General features: G+C 43.0%; 1 protein-coding gene across 1 annotated transcript in view; it reads left to right on the top strand.

The window, feature by feature from the left end:
• The window catches only part of acsl3a (acyl-CoA synthetase long chain family member 3a), a 40,530-nt gene extending 19,276 nt beyond the window's left edge, over positions 1–21,254 (top strand). The window contains exons 8-14 of the mRNA XM_080427998.1: positions 7,987–8,126; positions 8,841–9,013; positions 14,033–14,107; positions 15,301–15,492; positions 17,799–17,913; positions 18,422–18,579; positions 19,093–21,254. Coding sequence (XP_080284124.1) covers positions 7,987–8,126; positions 8,841–9,013; positions 14,033–14,107; positions 15,301–15,492; positions 17,799–17,913; positions 18,422–18,579; positions 19,093–19,250 — 1,011 coding nt within the window. The 3' untranslated portion in view covers positions 19,251–21,254. The remainder of the gene's footprint in view (positions 1–7,986; positions 8,127–8,840; positions 9,014–14,032; positions 14,108–15,300; positions 15,493–17,798; positions 17,914–18,421; positions 18,580–19,092) is intronic.
• The last annotated feature ends 585 nt before the right edge of the window (positions 21,255–21,839 follow it).

Genomic DNA, 21,839 nt, shown 5'->3' with positions numbered 1-21,839 from the left:
ATTCGGTGGAATCATCCAGTCAGGGGTGCTGTCACCGGCCCGCTCTGGTCTCTGTCGCTGAGGCAAGGGATTTACTCTTAATGGTAATAATTGACTACGCCACCTTGATGATGTTAGTATCAAGGAAATTAAAGAATGAATAACCTCTGTAAATCGGGTTCCCCAACATATGCTCGACAATGAGGACTGAGACTTGAGTTTCCCCCAAACATAAGGAAGTTTATTCAAGTTTAGGACGGAAACATATTTCAATATACATAGTACTGTACTGTTTATTAAAAGCCTAATTACAAAACACAAATGCGGTATAACTAATCACTAAAAACCAATGTAATCACAGTAGGCCTATATACAATAATGCTGAATGTTGAACCTCCAAGTAGATATCACAGTCAACCATTAAACAGGGGGGGGACTAAGCTAGGGAAGCTAAGCTAAAAGGGTAGGCTAACCTTCGCCCAGCTGACGACCAAAAGACTAAGCACACACACACAACTTAAGCACACAGCATGCAAGAAGGCACCGTGCAAAGAGGTGCTCGCGTTCACACCACACAGCAAACCTTTATAGGGTCGTGGGCTACAGTGATCCTACGTGACCCCCTGCACCCGGTCGGCTGTGCACCTCGGCAGGCTAAAACAAAACAGCAGTCGTGAGAACTTTTTGTCTGTGTTCTTTCATATTATGCCCTCTCGGTACATGTACTCGTCACTTCGGGACTCAAGACAACATGACCTCAAGCCAGGCAGGAAAATAATATAGAACATGCATGAGACTCAGGTCGCAAGGCCCACAGCCAGCACCACCAAGCAGTCTATGTTTGCTAGACTGCAGGGCATTTAAATACTCACACTGATTGCCAATGAGGAAGTGACAGTGTAGCTGTCCTACGGTGGCCTCTGAGGCTCAACTCTGACTGGCTACACTATAGAAGCAGCTGGCTTCGCTCAGAACTCAATACAGCTGTGTTAATGCTCTAAAAATATATATATATCAACTTCCTTTAAATATCCATATCCATTTTAACCACTTTCAACCTGTAGGCGGAAAATTCAAAAAAATAGCGAAAATAGCGCATCTACGCATCATGTCACGTGTCACATCGTGATGCGCTGTCAGCTTGTAGATCAGCTATCTTCGCTATTCATTGCACAACAAAGTATATAGAGCGTAAGTGTTTTAAGTATGGGAGTATATCTTGACGAGATGAATACCCATCGGAAAGGTTGTGTTCAATGTTGTGAGCCTTGAGCCCTTTGCAATAAACACACACACACACGCACACGCACACGCACACACACACTGCAATGCACATACACATACAATGAAGCACTAGCTTGACTAACCCATGATGCTCCAGTTTGCAAGGAATTGCTTTGCACCGGAAAAGCAAGGCTGATGTCACTGTGTGATAATTAAGTGACGAGGAAAGGGCTTATCTTTACTCTGATGAACCCATATTTGTGTGTGCATAGAGCTGGTAGCAACTTTCCTCAAGAGTGTGAAAAAGAGATGAGATAAAAATATATATATTTATGACACAGTACAAATGTATCCATATGCAGGTATATATTATGTGTGTGCATACTGTTGTTTTGACTCAATCTCCGCTTTACATGACCAGCGTCCTCCATACTCTCTTTCTTTATCTCTCTCAGTCTCTCTCTCCCTCTCCCCATGAGGGGACTCTCTCCCTCTCCCCATGAGGGGACACCCCCCCCCCCCCCCCAGCCTCCCCCACCCCTGGGCCCCTGTGTCTGGAACCGTTCACAGCTGTAAACTGAACGTGAGAAAGCCCCGTGCGGTGTTCCCCATGACATACACACGCAAACACACACAGACGTGTGCACGCATGCACGTACACGCACACGCACAAGCGCACACGCACACGCACGCACGCACACGCACACACACACACACACACACACACACACACACACACACACACACACACACACACACACACACACACACACACACACACACACACAGTGTTTGCTGTGATATGACAACAGGCTGCTGAATCCCATGTCTACTTCCTCTCTCTCACTGCTTTATCCTCCTACACACACATTTGAAACACACACACACACACACGCACGCACGCACGCACGCACGCACGCACGCACGCACGCACGCACGCACGCACGCACGCACGCACGCACGCACACACACACACACACACACACACACACACACACACACACACACACACACACACACACACACACACACACACACACACACACACACACACACACACACACACACACACATGCACAACAGCTGTTTTTTATTGTTTATCGTACTTTGTGCCCTTTCCTCCATTTAAATGTGGCCCGAAGTTCTTCTTTTCTAAACCACTCTGCAGCAGGGCTGGATAATGAAGTGTTCTTGGTTTTAGTGGGTTTCCGATTGTTGTCCCCTCAAATTATCTTGGACATTAGCGAGTGGACACAGCGTCCAGTCACACGCATCACTCGCAGCCTGGGCAACGGCCTGGGCAACAGCCTGGGCAACAGCCTGGGCAACAGCCTGGGCAACAGCCTGGGCAACGGCCTGGGAGCACCTTGTCCCCAGCTCATAGTGCTATGAGCTTGTATATTTTTGAATAGCTAAAGAAATCCAAAATGACACAGATGCGTTCCAGGTCTAAATGGGTTAACCCATTTTGACCTGCAGGCCGATTCTACAAAATGATGCCTTCTAAATCAGTAGTTCTCACACTTTTAAAGATTTTTAAAAAAAAATAATTAAATAGCAGATGTACAAGCACGCAACGCGGCACGAAGTGACAGCACGAAGTGACGCACTGTGAGCTTTGTATATCGTTGCTGTCCGGCAGAAACCAGCCAACTCCATTTTGACGCTTTTGAATTTTTTTCCATAAATCAGGGCCATTGAACACCCTTTACGTCTGTGTGTTGGTAAAGAAAATAGCGAAAATAGCCTGATCTACAAGGGCGATCTTCAGTTATTATTTTAAGATTAGAGCATTTAAATTGGTCAAAAAGCATCTTCCATGAAACCATAGTGGTCTCAGGTTATTTCATAAAAGCAAAGGTTAAAGCCTCAATCTGTGATTTATTTTGTTGTTTAGGAAACGGCGCTTAGTGTGAGTGACTCCTTTCAACACTGTTTCACAAATCAATCGTAGAACTTGGCCATACAACATTTTTCAGTCGTGAGATTTTATTTTGCTTCATTCCATGAGACCCTTCGCTCGCACCCTGCAAAGAGTGCTGCAAACCAGGCCTATCATCATCCTATAATTCTACAAAGCTCTGTGCGTGCCTCTGTGACCAAAATCTCTTCTGCCCGGTTCTCCTCAGTGGCTGGAGCAATTGAGCTGCATTTGCTCACAGCCATTGACCATTAACATGTGCACGGAACACCGAAGCCCGTTTTTCCCTTTCCCCAAATGTCAGCTGTTTATTAGCGTTTTTGTGTTCGCTGGCTCCCAAAATCATGTGGGCGAAACAAGCGCCGGTGTTGCCACATCCGTGAAACAAGCGTGGGTGCTCATATCCCCCAACAGGTATGGTCTAGTTATAGTTAACTAAAACTAATGAAATAACGAAAACTACAACTGGAAAACATTTTTGGTTAACTGAAATCAAGATAAAAACAAGGCTTTACAAAAAATCCGATATCTAACTGAAACTGTGTTTACAAAAATAACTCAAACAAACTAAAATCATAGAGAAATTGATCTTAGTTTTAGTCTTTGTCAATATTTCATACGTGAGCCTAATATTGTGGGTGGATATGATCATATGAAATCTTGTCTTCCATTAGCTTCCATATTTTTAGCTGTGCCAGTGTTAAAGAATAGAAAATAGCTAATATCTAAGCTCACAACCATGATGAGTATTTTCACTGTTTGTCTGAGCTTGTTTTATCTCCCCCTGACTAAATCTAAAACTAACACTAAAACTAATAAAAACTAAACTAAGACTATGCTTTTTAAAAAAACTGAAATTGAAAACGAAAAGTCAAAACTAAACAAACACTCATGAAACATGCAAAACTATAATAACCTCCCTTGCTGCAAACAAATGGACTCTGTTGCTGTGCGTTGGGTCCATTTGTCTGTTCTGCCCTTCTGGTTAGGAGTCATCAGTTTCCATGCCTGCCGTGCACAGGAGGTGCTCCCCTGCCATGAGATGGCTGCTTCACTCAGTTATTTGTTATGATTGACTTTGTTTGGGTCTGGGTGCGTCGTTGTTGCCAGAGGCAGCCTTAGGCCCTGTCCACGCTAGCATGGATATTTTGCAAAACAAACATTTCCTTTAGTTTTGGGAACTTCGTCCGTATAAAAACGGCTTTTCAAAAACATATTCTAAAGTGAAGATCCGTTTCAGGTTAACCCTTACGAGTGTTTGGAGAAACTAAGTCACAACTCAATTTGCACATGCCCATTGTTGCTTTTCGTAATGCTCATTATAACGACAACAATAATGGTGGATATATATAACAGGTTGTTTATGTTTGGTTAGCACTGTTAGGACTAATGTCAAGTTTACAACTTAGCATTGCTGCATTAGCTGAACCACTTCACTGGAACGCAATGGCGTCTGCTGCACCCAATAACCAATATTAGACATCCAACTTAGTCCACAGCATCCGCAGTTGAAGTCTGCAAGATACCCCGTTCTGAATTAGCCCTATAGTGTGACCACCCTCTCTTCATTGTAGGTCCAGGCAGCTCCAGGACCCAGTCACATAGCATTGCCATCCAGAATTGTGAGGCCCCGCGAAACAATCAATTTTTCACCTATTTCCGAACGGCATATAAAAAATGCAAAGGCAGTCCAGAGTTTCTAAATACAGTATGCCTTTAGTAAGAGGGAGTGGTCAAATAAAAACAAGACATGACACACAGTCATGTATACCAGCTTGCTTTCTTTTTTCTGTGTGTGTGTGTGTGTGTGTGTGTGTGTGTGTGTGTGTGTGTGTGTGTGTGTGTGTGTGTGTGTGTGTGTGTGTGTGTGTGTGTGTGTGTGTGTGTGTGTGTGTGTGTGTGTGTGTGTGTGTGTGTGGGTGGGTGGGTGGGTGTGCCGTGTATGCGTGGCTTGTTTTCATAGACCTGGTTCCTGATTTGTCTCGCAGAATCTGGCAACACTGCTAGGCCAGAACGCACGCTACGCTCGTATGCAGCAGTGTAAAGTAACTAAGTACATTTACTCAAGTACTTTAATTACATTTTTAGGGACTTTTTCACTTCAGTCCTATATATTACTCTGTGTCACGGTGATTTGAACCGATGGCAGGCGTGTCTAGTAGCCATAGTAGCCATAGCTTGGGAGGACGAGACCGCCTGTTCAGAGTATGGGAAAGTATCCCCATTGGCTTAAAGGACAGCCATGATCGAAAATATGTTGAGAATATGACGAACACGTGACACTAGTGGTCAGTCTCTTCTTAGACCAGCGTGCTTTGGAAACTGGTAAAAAAATCCTGTGAAACAACCATTTAAAGCGATGTTTTAACAGCCTGTGCCAAATTTAACACAGTGCGTTCCTGATCTGCTGCTGATCGGGAAGGCGCTTCCATATTAAATTAGTTTTTTGCATTACATGTGTAGGGATATATATACTTTTTAACTAAGGTCATGTGGACAGGATTTTATTGTTTTTAAACGGAGGTCAAAAATATATTCATATACGTGTAGTCAAGGCCTTACGCATCTGGGGCCCGTTTCAAGAGCTAACATGACGCCCTACTTGACAAGCACCACAAGTGCTTTCCCCTTAAATATTCGTTTTCTGTCTTCAAAACTAGCCATGACTGTTTCTCGATGTTTGAGTAGACTACCCAAGGAGGAACACCGAGAGAGACTACGATTTTCATCGAGAGAAAATCACTTTCCTTTTCTCGTCATGATTTCAAAGTCCGAACAGCACCAGCCCCAGATAGCCAAACGGGTTACCACCAGCATAGCCGCGGGAAGACCTTTTATGTTAGCGGTGCGGTATGCGCACCTCATGCACGCGCGCTGCGGTTCTGGGCGGATTGGGTTCGTTTTTTTCCCAGTTTTTGGTTTATTTATTTCGGTTTTAGGGTTAGGGTTAGGGTTAGGTTAGAGTTATGATATTTAATTCTTATTTCTGCCTGATTTTACCGAAAAAAAAATTATGGGGGGTGCGGTACCTGGGGGGAGGGGGGCGGCCGCACCCCCAGCACCCCTACTTCCCGCGGTACTGACCACCAGGCATAATATCAAGAAATATCATGCAATGTAAACTTATCACAGTAACCATGACCAGTTTCTATTAGTGGGCGAGTTGTTCAATTCTTGCAAATCGGCCCTCGAGACTGGGAGGACGGGCCCTTTTCAACTGACACGGGTGAAACTTAGCTAAGGCTAAGTAGCTTAGCTAAAGGCTTTGGGGGTCCTTTGCATGGAAAAGTTTTGGAACCTCTGACCTAGCCCTAGGCAAGGGAAGGCACGTTTTTTTTGTATAGCCCAGTTAAACACCACAGCCCATGCCTCCTCAACTCACCATCTTAGCAAACTCAACTTACATATTAAGGCCACACCCTCACCCAGCAACCAACATGTAATACATCATAGATCATTTCATATTTTTTGTCAGTTCAACCTTGATAGAAGCCACTAGCATAGCCAACTGCAACGTGACATTAAAACAATGATTTGTAAGGTTTTGTCACCTACTGTATACACTACTGTACCTTCAGCCTCATATGCCTAACACCAGCCTGAGTAACTGTCATTAGACACTGGCATGCACTTGATGTTAATCACAAACACGCTCACTGGCACCGTGTGACAGAAGCTGGATTTACACTTATCCACTTTGTAAGGGATAAGTGACACAGTGGGAGAAAAGCCTGATTTACACTACAAGCTTGTGAGCTTGCAGATTGCCTGTTTTCACGTGCGACACTGGTACGCAACTAAGTATAAATCGGGCTTTAGGAGTGAGTTTACACATACGCTATGAACCACGTTGCACCCACAAAATCAATAGCTTTGGATATACAGCATAAGAGCATGTGTGTACAGTGCATATGACTAGTAGCCTTAATCTGGCCATGGTATTTGTGGTGGAGACAGTGGTATCATTCACTGCGGTCTTATCTGGGCCAGTGTAGGACCAGGCCCTCCAGGTGTCAGAGCCTGCTCTGGGTCCAGTCCAAAGGCCCTTATTAGGAGCTGGAGGATAGCAGCTCTGCAGCGTTGGACACACATCTGTGTGTTTTGGCTGGAGAGAAATAGGACTTAACATTACTGACCAAGATTTTTGAAAGATGTTGGCACTGTCACTCTCTGTAATATATCTACAGTATATTACTCCATCCCACTGTGCTCATTCTCTCTGCCGCATTCTTTATCCCATTCGCTTTGTTTTTTTTTTCTTTCTTTTGTCATCCGTTTCGTCACTGTCTCTCTCTTCCACTCGTGTTCTGTTTTAGTCTCTTTCCCCTTTCTCCTCTCACTCTTTTTCATCTTATGTCCCGTTTTGATCTATCTATACTAGGCTGATGCCCGTTGGGAACGCATGCCCATGGGTTATGCAATATCCGTTGCACCTGTTGTCAGACTACCCTTTGTCATAGTGCTTGAAAGGCCAGTCTACGTAGTCTACGTTAGTACTATGATGTCATATTGATGGCTTCAGTGATCTCCATATTATGGGCATGAAATGGACACAGCCAGACAGTCAGATACAGAGATTTGTGGATTTATAGATCTTCTAGACAATCCCTGATCCGACCGACTTCCCACTTGGCACGTCACTCACTCTCGTCCTTGGCGATACACATGACAAGTTTGAAGTCGATCGGTCAGATGGTTCTCGAGATACATGGGGAAACACACAGACATGCATTTATAGATTAACTCTACTCCTTTTTCTCTTATTTATTCTTAAAACTTAGCTCTCTCTCTTCCACTCTCACTCTCTGCCTTCATGGTTTAACACTCCCCCCGTCTCTCCGTTTGTTTCTCTCTGTCTTTAGGAGATCATGGATCGTATCTATAAGAACGTGATGACCAAGGTGGAGGAGATGAATTGTGTTCAGAAAACCCTGTTCATCCTCGCCTACAATTATAAACTGGAGCAGCTGGCCAAGGGACAAAGTACACCTCTATGTGACAAGTACGGCACACACACACACACACACACACACACACACACACACACACACACACACACACACACACACACACACACACACACACACACACACACACACACACACACACACACACACACACACACACACACACACAAATCGTGTTATCCCTGATTAATTTTGCAAATTAACAGTCACGAATGCATACAGTATATGCAGTCACACGCACTTGTGGAAACACATACAGGCAGGTTCCTGGATACATAAACAAATGAATCGATTGTCCTCTCTACCGGCCCTGTCACAATTATAATTATAATCGCCTAATGGCAATTATTTGAGATAATCTTTTTTTATTTTTAACAGTCATAATCATTTCCATGTTGAAAAATGTTCAAACATTTTCAAAACTAGTGGAAATAGCAGATCTATAAGATGCTACGCGTTTTAAGCTTGTAGATCGCCTATTTCCGCTATTAATGTGTTTTGTTTTAAGTATAAAGTTATTAAATATTGAAGTTATTTGTCATATCTGCCCTGTGCGACTTTCGTTTACAAACCCTGCCTAAAAGCCGAACAGAAATGTAATTTCTATTCATAACGTTCTAATGTTCAACAACGGAAACACAATCAAATCGTTAATCGCAATTATTCGAGCGATAATTGATCGTCGAGGAAAATGTCATAATGGTGACTGACAGTCCTAACCCTCCCGTCTTGGCTCCCTTGTGCCCCAGGCTGGTGTTCAAGAAGGTTCGCTCCCTGCTGGGCGGCCGTACGCGGGTGCTGCTGTCGGGCGGAGCGCCCCTCTCTGCCGCCACGCAGCGCTTCATGAACGTGTGTCTCTGCTGTCCCGTGGGACAGGGCTATGGACTGACAGAGACCTGTGGAGCTGGCACCATCAGCGAACGTAAGAGCCATACATACGTACATTCATTATACTGTACCAGTGGTTCTCAAACTTTTTCGTGCCAGCAATGATCCCCAAATTGATGTATGTGGGCGCGAACCCCCCATCTGAAAATATGTTGTGCCAGGGACCCCCAGAAGCAAAGATTGAAAGATTTGCACACATTTTCAAGATTTTTCAGAAATAGCAGATCTACAAGCTCATACTCGGTGCCGCGCAATGAGCTTGTATGTCTGCTATTTTTGAATAGCCAAAGTATAAAATATGGATAAAGGGGTTAAAATGATTGTTATAATCTGAAAATGTTTAATGGGGACCAGACCCCACTGCATTACACATCATGGAAGCAAGAGTTAGGAGTTTAAAAGTCCCGCTAGAAAATCAATTGGGCTCCTAACTTGTTTTTGGCCAAAGTGTGACGTACTTAGAGCTATACTTTATATTGGTAGTAGAGTATATTGGTAGTAAGGTATATTGCAGTATATTGGTAGTACTGTTATGTAAATCTGTTACATAACAGTACATTACAGTATATACTGTAGATAGTAAGGTATATTGCAGTATATTGGTAGTACAGTATATTGCAGTATATTGATACAGCACAGTATATTGGCAGTACAGTGTGATGGTCTCAGTTATCCGACTTTTATGAGGAGAGGCGTTTGAAGGAAAGAGACAGGAATGGAAGGATAGAGAGGAGAGATGAATGGAACAGATTCATACAGAGAGGTGGAGGGATCAGTTACATTTTTATTGAAGTGCCAAATCACAACAAGTTGCCTCAAGACACTTTACATAATAGAACAGAGACCTAACCTACCCCCTGGCCCTGAGAAAGTATTTGGCAACAGTGGTAAGGAAAAACTCCTTTAATAAGACGAAACCTCAAGCAGAACCAGGCTCCAGGGTGGGCACTGGGCAGAAATCTTTCAAATGGGGCAGAGTGAGAAGAGATACAGCGACAGGGAGAGGGGAGGGAGACAACAGTGTACAACAGTAATACAACAACAACAACAACAACAACAACAACAACATAAACGTTTTTAACAACTATAATAACCCCAATAACAATACTAGCGGCTATAATAAGAGAGGGGGAACAGAGAGGGTTGCTGTTTGAGAAAAGGGGGAGTTGCTCGACAAAGGAAGAAAGGAGTTGTAGAAAAATGGAGAGAGAGAGATAAAATCATGAGGGGAGGAGACAGAGCCCAGATTGATCGATGGTGGGGTCAGTGGAAAGATGGGGGGGGGGGGGGCTATGGAAAAATAAATACTGACAGTCAGATAGGACTAGCTAATCATATTCATGATACTGAAGGAACCTCAAACCACATGAGCGTACTGACTGCAGTGAGACATTCCAGGCACTGTATGGTCCACATTTACTGTATGTCTGATGTGTCACTGTGCATGTATAACAAAGACTGGAGACACTGAACATGTCTGGAGATGTTCCCTTTGTCAGAATGGCATCCAGGCTTATTTGCCATGCACACTCACACAATAGGATCTTAATTTAACCCATTAAGACCGAGAACGCATCTGTGTCATTTTAGATTTCTTTGGCTATACAAAAATAGCAGATCTGCAAGGTCATAGCGCTATGAGCTTGTAGATCTGCTACTTTTGAAAAATCGTGAACATTCTTGCAAATCTTTGAATATGTATTCAAATTTTGTAAAATATGTTGTTCCAGGGACCCCCTCAGAAGCAAAGATTTGAGTTATAAATGTTCGCTTAAAAAATATATATATTCAAAGATTTGCACACATCCCAAAAATAGTAGATCTACAAGCTCATAGTGCGGCACTCTGTGCCGCACTATGAGCTCATATATCTGCTATTTTTGAATAGCCAAAGAAATCTAAAGTGACACAGATGTGTTCCCAGTCTTAAAGAGTTAAGGCTTGACTTACAGGTAGACATACTTCAAATGAGAAAAATATATTAATTTACAGCTATGCATCTTATAAAGACAAAGATCTGCGCTGACGTTGGGTATGTTGAGTCCATATACTGTACGGTAGGGGTGTGCCGATACACTAATTTCACCAAACGATACGATACGATATTTGGCTCACAACTTCGATACGATTTCGATACGATACGATACGCACTTTTTTTATTATGAAAAATATATGGGGGAGAAAAAAAGCAAATGCAAACAAATAATTCTGTTTTTGCATTATTCAGATATGCGAACTTGTAGCTTTTCAGCTACAATAGCCGTTTTGAATCAAAATAGGGCAATAGTGTGATACCTGACCCGAAAAAAAAACATGTTGTCACCCTTTTCACCTCGGGGCTGTTTGCATGCCTGATTATCATTATTGTAAAAAAAAAAAAAAAAAAAAAAAAGTTTTTTTTTTTGAAAACGATATTTTTTTTTTCTCAAAACGATACATATCGTCACGAAAACGTATCGCGATATATCGCGGGACGATATATCGGCACACCCCTACTGTACGGACATATGCATATCACATGCCGATTTGCGCTGACGTCGGGCATGACCTGTTCATATGGGCATATCTGCTCGTCCGCCACAGATACGCCTCTGGAGATCTTTTATTTTAATACATTTAAACCTTTACAGGATCAGATTACATTCTCATTCAACGATAGACAACAATGCGGTCAAATGCTGCAAACGTCGCCACTTTTATGTGAACGCACGCATAGCTAGACTGGGAAAACCTGGGTTGACTTACCGAACTGGTAACCTAAACCAGTGGTTCTCAAACTTTTTCATGTCAAGGACCCCCAAAATGCATTTGGCTGCAGACCCCCCCCCCCATCTCAAAAATGTTTTGTGCCAGGGATTTTTTCAAAAATAGCAGATATACAAGCTCATAGCGCGGCACTGATATCTGCTATTTTTGAATAGCCGAAGTGTAAAATATGCTTAAACGATTGGGACGCTATATTAACACATTTTGCTGGGGACCCTCGGGGACCCTGGGGGTCGCCGGACCCCACTTTGAGAACCAATGACCTAAACCAGTGGTTCTCAACCTGTGGGTCGGGACCCCCAGGGGGGTCCCCACATGATTTTGGAGGGTCCCCAGATGACAGTGAAGTGACGATTTATGGACTTTTAAGACCTTTTTAATACCTAAAACATTTTAATAAATTAAAGAAAAGAAAAAGACCATTACTGCATCAAAAGTAATCAACAAACTATACTATAAAACATTGGCCAAATTGTCAAATAATAATAAGAAAGAGGCAAATATTGTGAAAATAGCCGATCTACAAGCTCACAACGTTGTGAGCTTGTAGATCAGCTATTTTCACAATATTTATCTGTGGAGCGGAGTCAAACAAAATGGGGGGTCCCCAGTTCAAATATGATTAGTTTGGGGGTCACGGCCTGAAAAGGTTGAGAACCACTGACCTAGACCACCTTCGTGTCACCGACCGCTTGCATGACTGCGGTGCTGTGGTTGTTATAGACCACATAACAAAAGGATATGGTCTCTGTCGGGTGGAAACCTCATTATGTCCAAAAGTGTTACTTTTCAGGATTCAAATTCAAAAGTATAGCAAAAGTAGCAGATCTACAAGCTCAAAACTCCAGCTTGTGGATCGGCTACTTTTGATGCTTTTGTGTGACGCAGTAGTAGGATCAAGTAGGGCATCCATTTACGGAAAAAAACTCAAAAAGTTAGAATATGGAGATAAGAGGTTTCTGCAGTGACGTTCAGACAGTATCCTATACATAGCCTTCTGAGAAGCCTTCTGCATCTCTGTCATTTTACATTTATTTGGCTATCTGCTATTTGTTTTTAATCTTGAACATTTTTGCAAATCTTTTAATATGTATTCTAACACATTCCACGCCAGAGTTTAATATCATAATGTACTCACCAGTGCCAGCGATTTATTGTTGTTTTTTTGTTTTTTTCACGTCGCCACAGACCTCGCTAAATACCTTAAAATCGCGCGTTCAAGCTGTGAGAGCTGTGTGAGACGCCCAGAGAAGACCGTTTTGATCGGCGATCGGCCATTTTGAAGCTACAGCGGTTTATGTTAAACAGCGATCAGCGATGAGGAAAAACAACAACCGAGAAAATGGAGATTTAGTTTCCGCATTAGAGTGGAGGCGGATGGGAACGAAAATCTCCGGATACGGATATTTCCGTTTCCGGTGATGCTACAATGAAATGTGTCGTGGCGAATGAGGCCTACAATGAAATGTGAACCTGTAGATCTACACGACTGGCACGCTGCGCAATTATTTACTGTAGGTTCGCGTAGATCTACGCGATTGGCACGCAATGTGTTAAGCGAACATTTGACAAATATTTTGTTCCAGGGACACCCCCAGAAGCAAAGATTTGAGTTACAAATGTTCGCTTTAAAAAAGATATATTCAAAGATTTGCAAAAGAAATCTAAATTTTTCGAAAATAGCAGATTTACAAGCTCGTAGCCGCGCTGCTTCTGTATCTGCTATTTTTGAATAGCCAGAGTATAAAATAATGGTCATACTCATAGCTCAAATCTAAAATGACACAGATGCTTTCCCGGATTGAATGGGTTAAGAATTTGACCACAGCAATAATAGACACCTAATTTATTTTGTTTCCACTCCCTTTCATATTGCAAGACAACAAGAACGTGAAAGCATGGATCGTTGGAATAATAGGATGCCGGGACATTTCTCTGTGATGATGTGACACTCTCTCCACTCATTGTGTTTAGACGCACCCCGTGACGCACTCAGCCCATTTGTGAAATTATGGAAATATTTGGGGAGCTCTTTTCCCAAGCAGTCTGAAGCTGGAAAAACACTGGGCTGTGGGACATTCCTTTGGGGATGGGGTTACCATGGCGAGAGGCGGGGGAGGGCGTCCAGTGCCTGGTTGCCGTGGCGATGGATGTTGTGCACAGATGCTATAGCGTGCATCTCACTAATCGGCATAGCTTGTGATAATTTGTGTGTGTGTGTGTGTGTGTGTGTGTGTGTGTGTGTGTGTGTGTGTGTGTGTGTGTGTGTGTGTGTGTGTTATTCCAGTGTGGGATTACAGCACAGGAAGAGTTGGCGGGCCCCTGGTTTGCAGTGAGATCAAGTTGAAGGACTGGCTGGAGGGTAGGTGACAAACACAGTTCATCACTGACTGTACACACAGTAATACATCACACACGTGTCGTGCACAGCTCACACACTCACCCCACAGCAGTGCTTCTCAAACTCTTACATTTCGAGGACCCCCAGTTTGGTATGCATTAGGCCACGGACCCCCATAACTCTGAGAGTGTGCAAATGGAACCAAAGGGTCTATTTGGTTCCATTTGTACACTCTCTGAGTTACAGACCTGCAAGGGTCAGTTTGGTTCCTAAGTTATCAATAATTTGGCTGGGGACCCCCTGGAACCCCCGCACTCTCCTCACTTACATACTGTAGTACATGCACAAGCACGCACACACACACACACACACACACACACACACACACACACACACACACACACACACACACACACACACACACACACACGTGCGCACACACAAACACAATCTATGCCTTGAAGATAGCTCAAATTCTGTATATGAGTCACAATGCACGCATGCACACACAGAGATACACACCAATGCACACAAACACACAGGTACACACAGACAGATACACACTTTTAAGAAAACTGCAGCTTAGGTGGTTCTGTCCACATGAGCTGTCTGGTGAGAAAGGTCTCGCAGGGGAGACTTCACCACGTCTCCTATGAGCAGCAACCACAGAAACCTCAGTCTGCTCATAGCCTTGTAAGGACATCACTCCACTCTCCTGCACTGTTTACAATAGTGGTTCTCAAACATTTTCATGTCAGTGACCCCCAAATTGATTGGTCACGGACCCCCATCTGAAAAAAAAATGTGCCAGGGACCCTGGCACAAAAGAGAGAGAAGAGAAGATTAGTTTAAAAAAAAATTCAAACTTGTTCAAATTTTTCTTTTTGCTGACCTACAGTACAAACGCGCAACACGTCACGTTGCGAGCTTGTGGATCTTGCAATAAAATAGGGTTAAAGTGGTTAAACTGTTCCTCGTTTTGCTAGGGACCCTCTGGAACCCCCTCAGGGACCCCTTTCTGTGGACTGCATAATCATTTCATCTAATTCATCTCATATCTCTGTGTCTTATCTTATACAGTAGTTCATGGGTCTATTGTAACATGTTGATCAGACCGACTGAAGTCAACGTAGTAGTGCTTTATCCTCCGTCTATTGTACAAAACACAACCATGGCCATTCGTTTGGTATTGATTCCACTGTAATCTATTCCAGGTGGCTACCGTAGCACAGACAACCCCCACCCGCGAGGGGAGATCCTGGTTGGTGGGCCCAACGTAACCATGGGTTACTATAAGAAGGAGCTGAAGAACCAGGAGGACTTCTATGTAGACGAGAGCGGCCAGCGGTGGTTCTGCACCGGAGACATAGGAGAGTTCCACAAAGATGGATGTCTGAAGATTATTGGTGAGGATGGAGGCATTGAAGGGAGGGAAGGATGGATGGATGGATGGATGGATATAGAGCTCTTCACAGGTTACCCTGATTCTGGAAAAAACCCGAACCGAAACCGGAACCGTGTTTTACCGTAATCACTCGGACACGGGTCGGTTCCGGTTCTATTATCTCGGACCTCGGGTCTGTTTATCATTATGTATAGTGAAAAGAAACTAAGTACATTGAGGTATTTGTACTTTACTTACTCACAATGGGTCGCTATATTCCTGAGTGGACCCGAGAAGACCCGTGATCAGCGCTGATCACTAGAGAAAAGCATGAAGTGCTACGACGATCACGCTGACCTGGGATCAGATTACTGCAGCGCAACAGCGCATGCTGTCAGTTCAGTCAGAGCGGAGAGCACACCAAGCTCACCAAAATATACCTCCTTGGAAACAAAATGTGCACGTGGCGTGTGCGATCATGGATTCCTTATTCATCGAGGTGAAAACATACAATGTAATGTCATATTGTAGGCTGATACAGTATATAGCTGCTAGGTTTCATTATGGAGTAACTAACATCTAGTTCTGTTTTTAGGTACATGTATGTTGGGTCCATAAAACTGTAATATCTCTGAACAAATCAGATCTCGTCCGTCTTTTAAAAAAGAATGTCGGGTCCACTCGGTTCTCGGAACCAATTTCACAGGTCCATCCAGGACCAGGACTTTGACTGCTGAATTGTACGAGGTGGTGGGGGCGTGTGCACTGTGCGCATGGGGTGATCACTGCCTGCCTCCTGTGAATCGTTTTTTTTATTATTATTTTTATATATATATATATATTTTTTAGATGAGAATGAGACCAAAATGCACAGCAAAATCCGGAGTGTTGATTGAATTCGGAATGACGGGTCCGTCATTTGAAAAATATCTCGGAACCAGTCGGGTCTCGGAACAAAATTCACGGGTCCATTAGATTAGGGTTCTGGTCTTGAATCTGTGAAAAGCTCTAGTTGGATGGATGGGTGGATGGATAGGCTGGCTGATACTCATCCAACTATCAAAGAAGAACCTTTCCCACTGAAGATGGTATTTAATTTGACTTTACTTTACCTACCTAGCTTTCAAAGGCTTTCTTAAGGACCATCAGTAGCAAATAGCAATGCTTAACTGGTTAATAAACATAAGGCGACTCTGAATTCCTGGGTTTTCCCTGGATTATCATCAGCACACTCAAAATGCCCTGTGTTCCTGGGTCTCTTCCAGAGAACCTTCCACCCTCATTGTCGTCCATCAGTCTGTCATGGCCGCTCCCAGGGAACCGTTCTGATGACTTAAATTTACCTCACTTCCCAGAATGTCCTCCCGAGTCGTGTCTCTTATCTACGTCAGTTTGCTATGCATAATGGATGTTTATTTTGTATTGCCTTTCTTCGTAGATTGTGCACCCCTACGTCTTACTGTAACCCTGCATTTTGCACCAGCGTCTTCGTTTTGAACACACACACAAACACATTATTTTCTTAGCAATTATTCTGTCGATTACATTTTTGATTAATCAAATAATCGAGAAGCGCTTTTTTTTAAGATATATTTTTTAAATCTTGTATAAGTCAACAACAACTTATTTTATCCTTCATCGTGAGCTTGTAGCTCTGCTGTTTTCACTATTTTTGAACTTTAGTCTATAATGGCATGCAATCTTTATTTCCGACCCAGGGGAGATCCATATCACAATAAAAACAACACAATTGATAAATAAATAAACAAAAACTAAAAACTGTAAAAGAAACAGACAAAAAACCTTCCACAATGTTCAGTTTCTAACATACAGACATGTGTGACCAATGGTTCCACAGTCTAGAGGAGAACCTGACAGAACTACGTATAGGTTTGGTTATGACCGCGATGATGTCATTTACTGCTCAGATGCCCTACACATAAATCTATACATACGTAGCACAGCAGAGCAGGTGGGTAGGGTACCCCAACACTAACAAACCTATGGCTTGTACTCACACTTGGAGCTCTCAGCAGCAGCCTCATGCTGTCATTACAAGCCACTGTGAGTCGTCTGATGCTGCCTTGTCTGACACCACAGGAGGGCAGTATACAGAGGTGTACTAACTAAAAGGTACTGAGCACGTGATAAATTTGGACACAGCATGTTCGCTTGAACATAAGGCTTCGGACACTGTCTACTGCACACACTAGGGGCAGTGCCAGACAGATAGATTATTAGTCAATTATTTTATTAAAATGTTAAATATTTTTTTGTATATTCGACGAAATGGATTAGTTGAACTGTGGATGAACTGTTTGTGTGCAGACCGTAAGAAGGACCTGGTGAAGCTCCAGGCAGGAGAGTATGTCTCCCTGGGGAAGGTGGAGGCCATGCTGAAGAACTGTTCTCTGATAGACAACATCTGTGCCTACGCCAACAGGTACACACACACCTGTGTGCATGTGTTTGCATGGTGTGCGCGTGCACGCCCATTTGTGGATTTCTGCACACGTGGCGTGTTTGTGTGTATGTGTCTAAAAAAGCTTCCAAGCTTAATGCTGCAATCTGTGACTTTTTTTGTGAATAAAATGTGATTTCATTATAACTAACAGAACTGCGGTGGTTGTAGTTGTTCTCCCTGCTCTTCTATTGATACAAAGTCAAAACGCAATACATCCTCTGCCCAAATGGGCAGAAATACCTCGGATATCCCGGCACTTGCACAGGGTATCCCGGGTATTCATTTAATACTTAAATACCTGTAATCTCTGTGCATGGCAGGATTTCCCTGTGTATGTCTGATAGATGTGTGGTTTCCAGATTCATAGACAATAAAATACAGTATGCACACATGTAATATGTACGTGTGTACATCTTATGTGTGTATCATTGTTACATGTTGTTAATTATGACTTTTCTTGCTGTCTTCCTTGCTCTCTGCGTGACAGTGACGAGACGTACGTGATTGGCTTCGTGGTGCCCAATCAGAAGCAGCTGCTGGCGCTGGCGGAGCAGCATGGTGTCCGGGGCTCGTGGGAGGAGCTGTGCAGCAACGTGGCCATGGAGGAGCTGGCGCTCAAGGTCATCACAGAGGCCGCCGTGGCAGGTGAGGAGCAGGCTTATTAATTTTTAACTAAAACTAACATTAATGAAAACAAAAAGTCCCAAACATTTTAGTCAACTGAAATAAAAATAAAAACAAGGTTCTGCAAAAATACGATAACTAACTGAAACTGTATTGTGTTCATAAAAGTAACTAAAACAAACATCATAGAGAAAATGTCTTTCTCAGTATTTTTCTTAAAAAATATTAGCACATGTTTTCAAATGGGTGTCAAGTCCATGGCCAAATACAAATCAATTTGGGGGTTATTGACATAAAAAAATAACCTGCACTGTGTCTCCACGTCAGGTTTCCTACTGTGTGTGTGTGTGTGTGTGTGTGTCTGTCTGTCTGTCTGTCTGTCTGTCTGTCTGTCTGTCTGTCTGTCTGTCTGACTTAATAAAAACACTGTTTTCACTTTCCTCTGATTAAACTTGATGCAGTCCAGTGTGGTTTGGTTCCAGTATGAAACCATTTAAGAATCCATTCATAGAGTTTCCCTTCTCCCTTTTGCAGCCCAACTGGAGCGGTTTGAGTTCCCGCGCAAGATCCGTCTGAGTCCAGAGCCATGGACCCCCGAGACTGGCCTAGTGACCGACGCCTTCAAGCTCAAGCGCAAGGAGCTGAAATCGCACTACCAGGACGACATCGAGAGAATGTACGGTGGCAAGTAGCTAATGAAGACCTCTGCGGCATGATTCAACGTCCAAACACAGACCAGCACTTGGTTGTCCCCACGTCTTCTCCGTGACTTTTGTACCATATTCCAGGAAGCCACCCTACCAACCCCCAAACAAAAACTACACAAATTACTTGAATCTTTGGTTACTCTTTGTTCTCCAGAGACCATAAATAAAGATGGATAGGGCAAATGAGATACAGATGCCAGAGAATAGAGGCCGAGTTGCAATGTTTCCCTCTACTGTGCATGATGTACTAACCTTAAGCCTGATTTAATTGCACGGCAGTGTCGCATACCAAAAATAACAGATCTACAAGCCCACAACGCGTCGTGACGTGACTCGTTGTGAGCTTGTAAATTATCGTGGTATTTCTGGTGCACGACACCGGTGTGCGAGTATAAATCAAGCATTACTCTCACCTCAGAAACCGCTTTTACTTGAAATTCTAATCAACACAAATCACTTAGCCTCGAGGAGCGGTGCGAAGAGCTTTGTGTTGAGGCAAAGCGTTGATGAGAGCCCTCCCTGTACGTTGCTGCCTCCCTTTTCCCCGTCCTTTCCGGGGAGGACTTGTGTCGTTGTCACATATGAGTTATGAAACAGCAGGTTTTGGTGGGGCGGTTGTCTGTTGAACTCCAAGGAGAAGCTCAGGGTGGAGTAAACAGGGCTGTGGGATTGTTTTTCAGCTCGGATTCAGATGCTAAATCAACAAAAGACTCTGATGATTTCCATAAATCTGTTACTGGATGATTTGCTAAATTTTTCTTCTCTACTAATTTCCTTTACGGTTTCAAATTCCTGTCCTATCCCAAAGATTACTTTTCATTTATTTCTAATATCCGAGCCTAGTTGTGCCTAGCGACTCGTCGTGTTTCCCGCAGGTCAGGAAACCATTAGCCCTCATGTTTCTTTTCACAGTTCACTTGTTTTCAGTCCTGTTGAGTGGTTTATTTAGTTTCCCTCCCACTGCCACACAGCCTGACACACGTACTGCTGGGACAGTGCGTCCCGCAGCACATTTGACACCAATAGCAGGCAGTCATTAGAGGGCAAATTAGAAATGGGGTTAGTGAACATATACTATACCAAGTCTAGTAAAGGTTATCCTGTCATTGGTTCAAAATGATGACAATTGCACCCAGTACATGTACTCTAAATGTGGCCCATTGTATTTCACCACAGTGATAATACATGTCTTTACTCCTACAGACCATGATTGTGCACTAAAAGAAAAGCACATTTGCCTGTCCCGTTTGCTCATACCACTCAAATGTCTAATGTAATCATCACCAAGCTTTGTTATAAACAACGTGCAATATGAAAATACTACATCTTTGTCCAAATAAGGTGTTTGGTTACAGATGGAATGAAAGGCACCAAAAAAAGAAAATCACTTAACGCACTAACGGGTGCGCTGAGTGAAATATCTGCACACTTTTACAACGTTGGCCTCTGGTTCCATGGCCGACATTTATCTTCACGGATTGCCCTCCTGGCCGAGTAGCCGAGTTGAGCAATTTCCACATCTGCACATGTGTGATGGAGTGCATGTGCTCAACAGCACTCAGAATCTCAGCCTCGGCATTCCCACAATGTGACACCTGTTGCCTTTTCTCCTGTTACTGAGTGGCTTCAGTCTACTCTAGACTCTAACCACTTCTGAGATGTTCCAAACATTACTGCACAAAGATTAATAGATAACGTTTTCTTGACAGTGTGTGTTAGCTACTGTTACGCAAACATAACACGCCTGTCCAATTCCTGATTTAGTTTCGTTGTGATTCTTCTCCTTGACTGTAAATACTTAATGTAATGTTAAATGTATAGTCTCTATTTTGAATCTATTTAAGCTTTGTTGTCATAGCCCAGTTCTGGAGCTCCTTTCCCTCTTTATGTGAGGAGATCGGCCTTGATACACAAGTGCATCCAACAATATTTATTTGTAATTTGCCTTGGATCAAATTAAATCAATGAATAAAGATTGTGTTTGGTCTACGTGGGCTTTCCTGTGTTGTTTGAATGAAACTGTAGTCATCCATTGTGGTCAATTGTTCCCATATAACCACTTAAAGGACAACTTAGCTTTTTTACAACCAAGGCTTATGTTTTAGCTTGTAATTAATGTACATAAAAGATGAGTGTTAATTTTTTTTCATTTACTGTTTTCCATAGTTTTTGCAATTTTCGCGATCATTTTTACAGTGGGCGGTGGCATTCGGGCAGTTGGCTAAATATGTCTTTTTTTACACAATAACCCGGCGATCTCTTTAGTATTATTTACTCTTAGCTCTTCTAGCCCCCAACAACTCACATCTGGCCATCAAAGACCACGGGACCTTTTTTATTGTGTAAAAAAAGACATTTAGCCACCTGCCCGAATGCCCCCGCCCACTGTAAAAAAGATTGTGAAAATTGCTAAAACTATAGAAAACAGTAAATGAAAACAAAATTAACACTCATCTTTTATTTACTTTAATTACAAGCTAAAACATAAACCTTGGTTGTAAAAAAACAAAGTTGTCCTTTAGAGCTGAGATACGTTAGTACTGTCATGTCCTACCTGGTATCTGTACCTGGGTC

Source organism: Gymnoscopelus braueri, assembly GCF_963280865.1.
Source record: "Gymnoscopelus braueri genome assembly, chromosome: 5".
Classification (NCBI taxonomy): Eukaryota; Metazoa; Chordata; class Actinopteri; order Myctophiformes; family Myctophidae; genus Gymnoscopelus; species Gymnoscopelus braueri.
The sequence above is the reverse complement of the archived record's forward strand: the minus strand, read 5'-3'. Positions and strand labels throughout refer to the sequence as shown.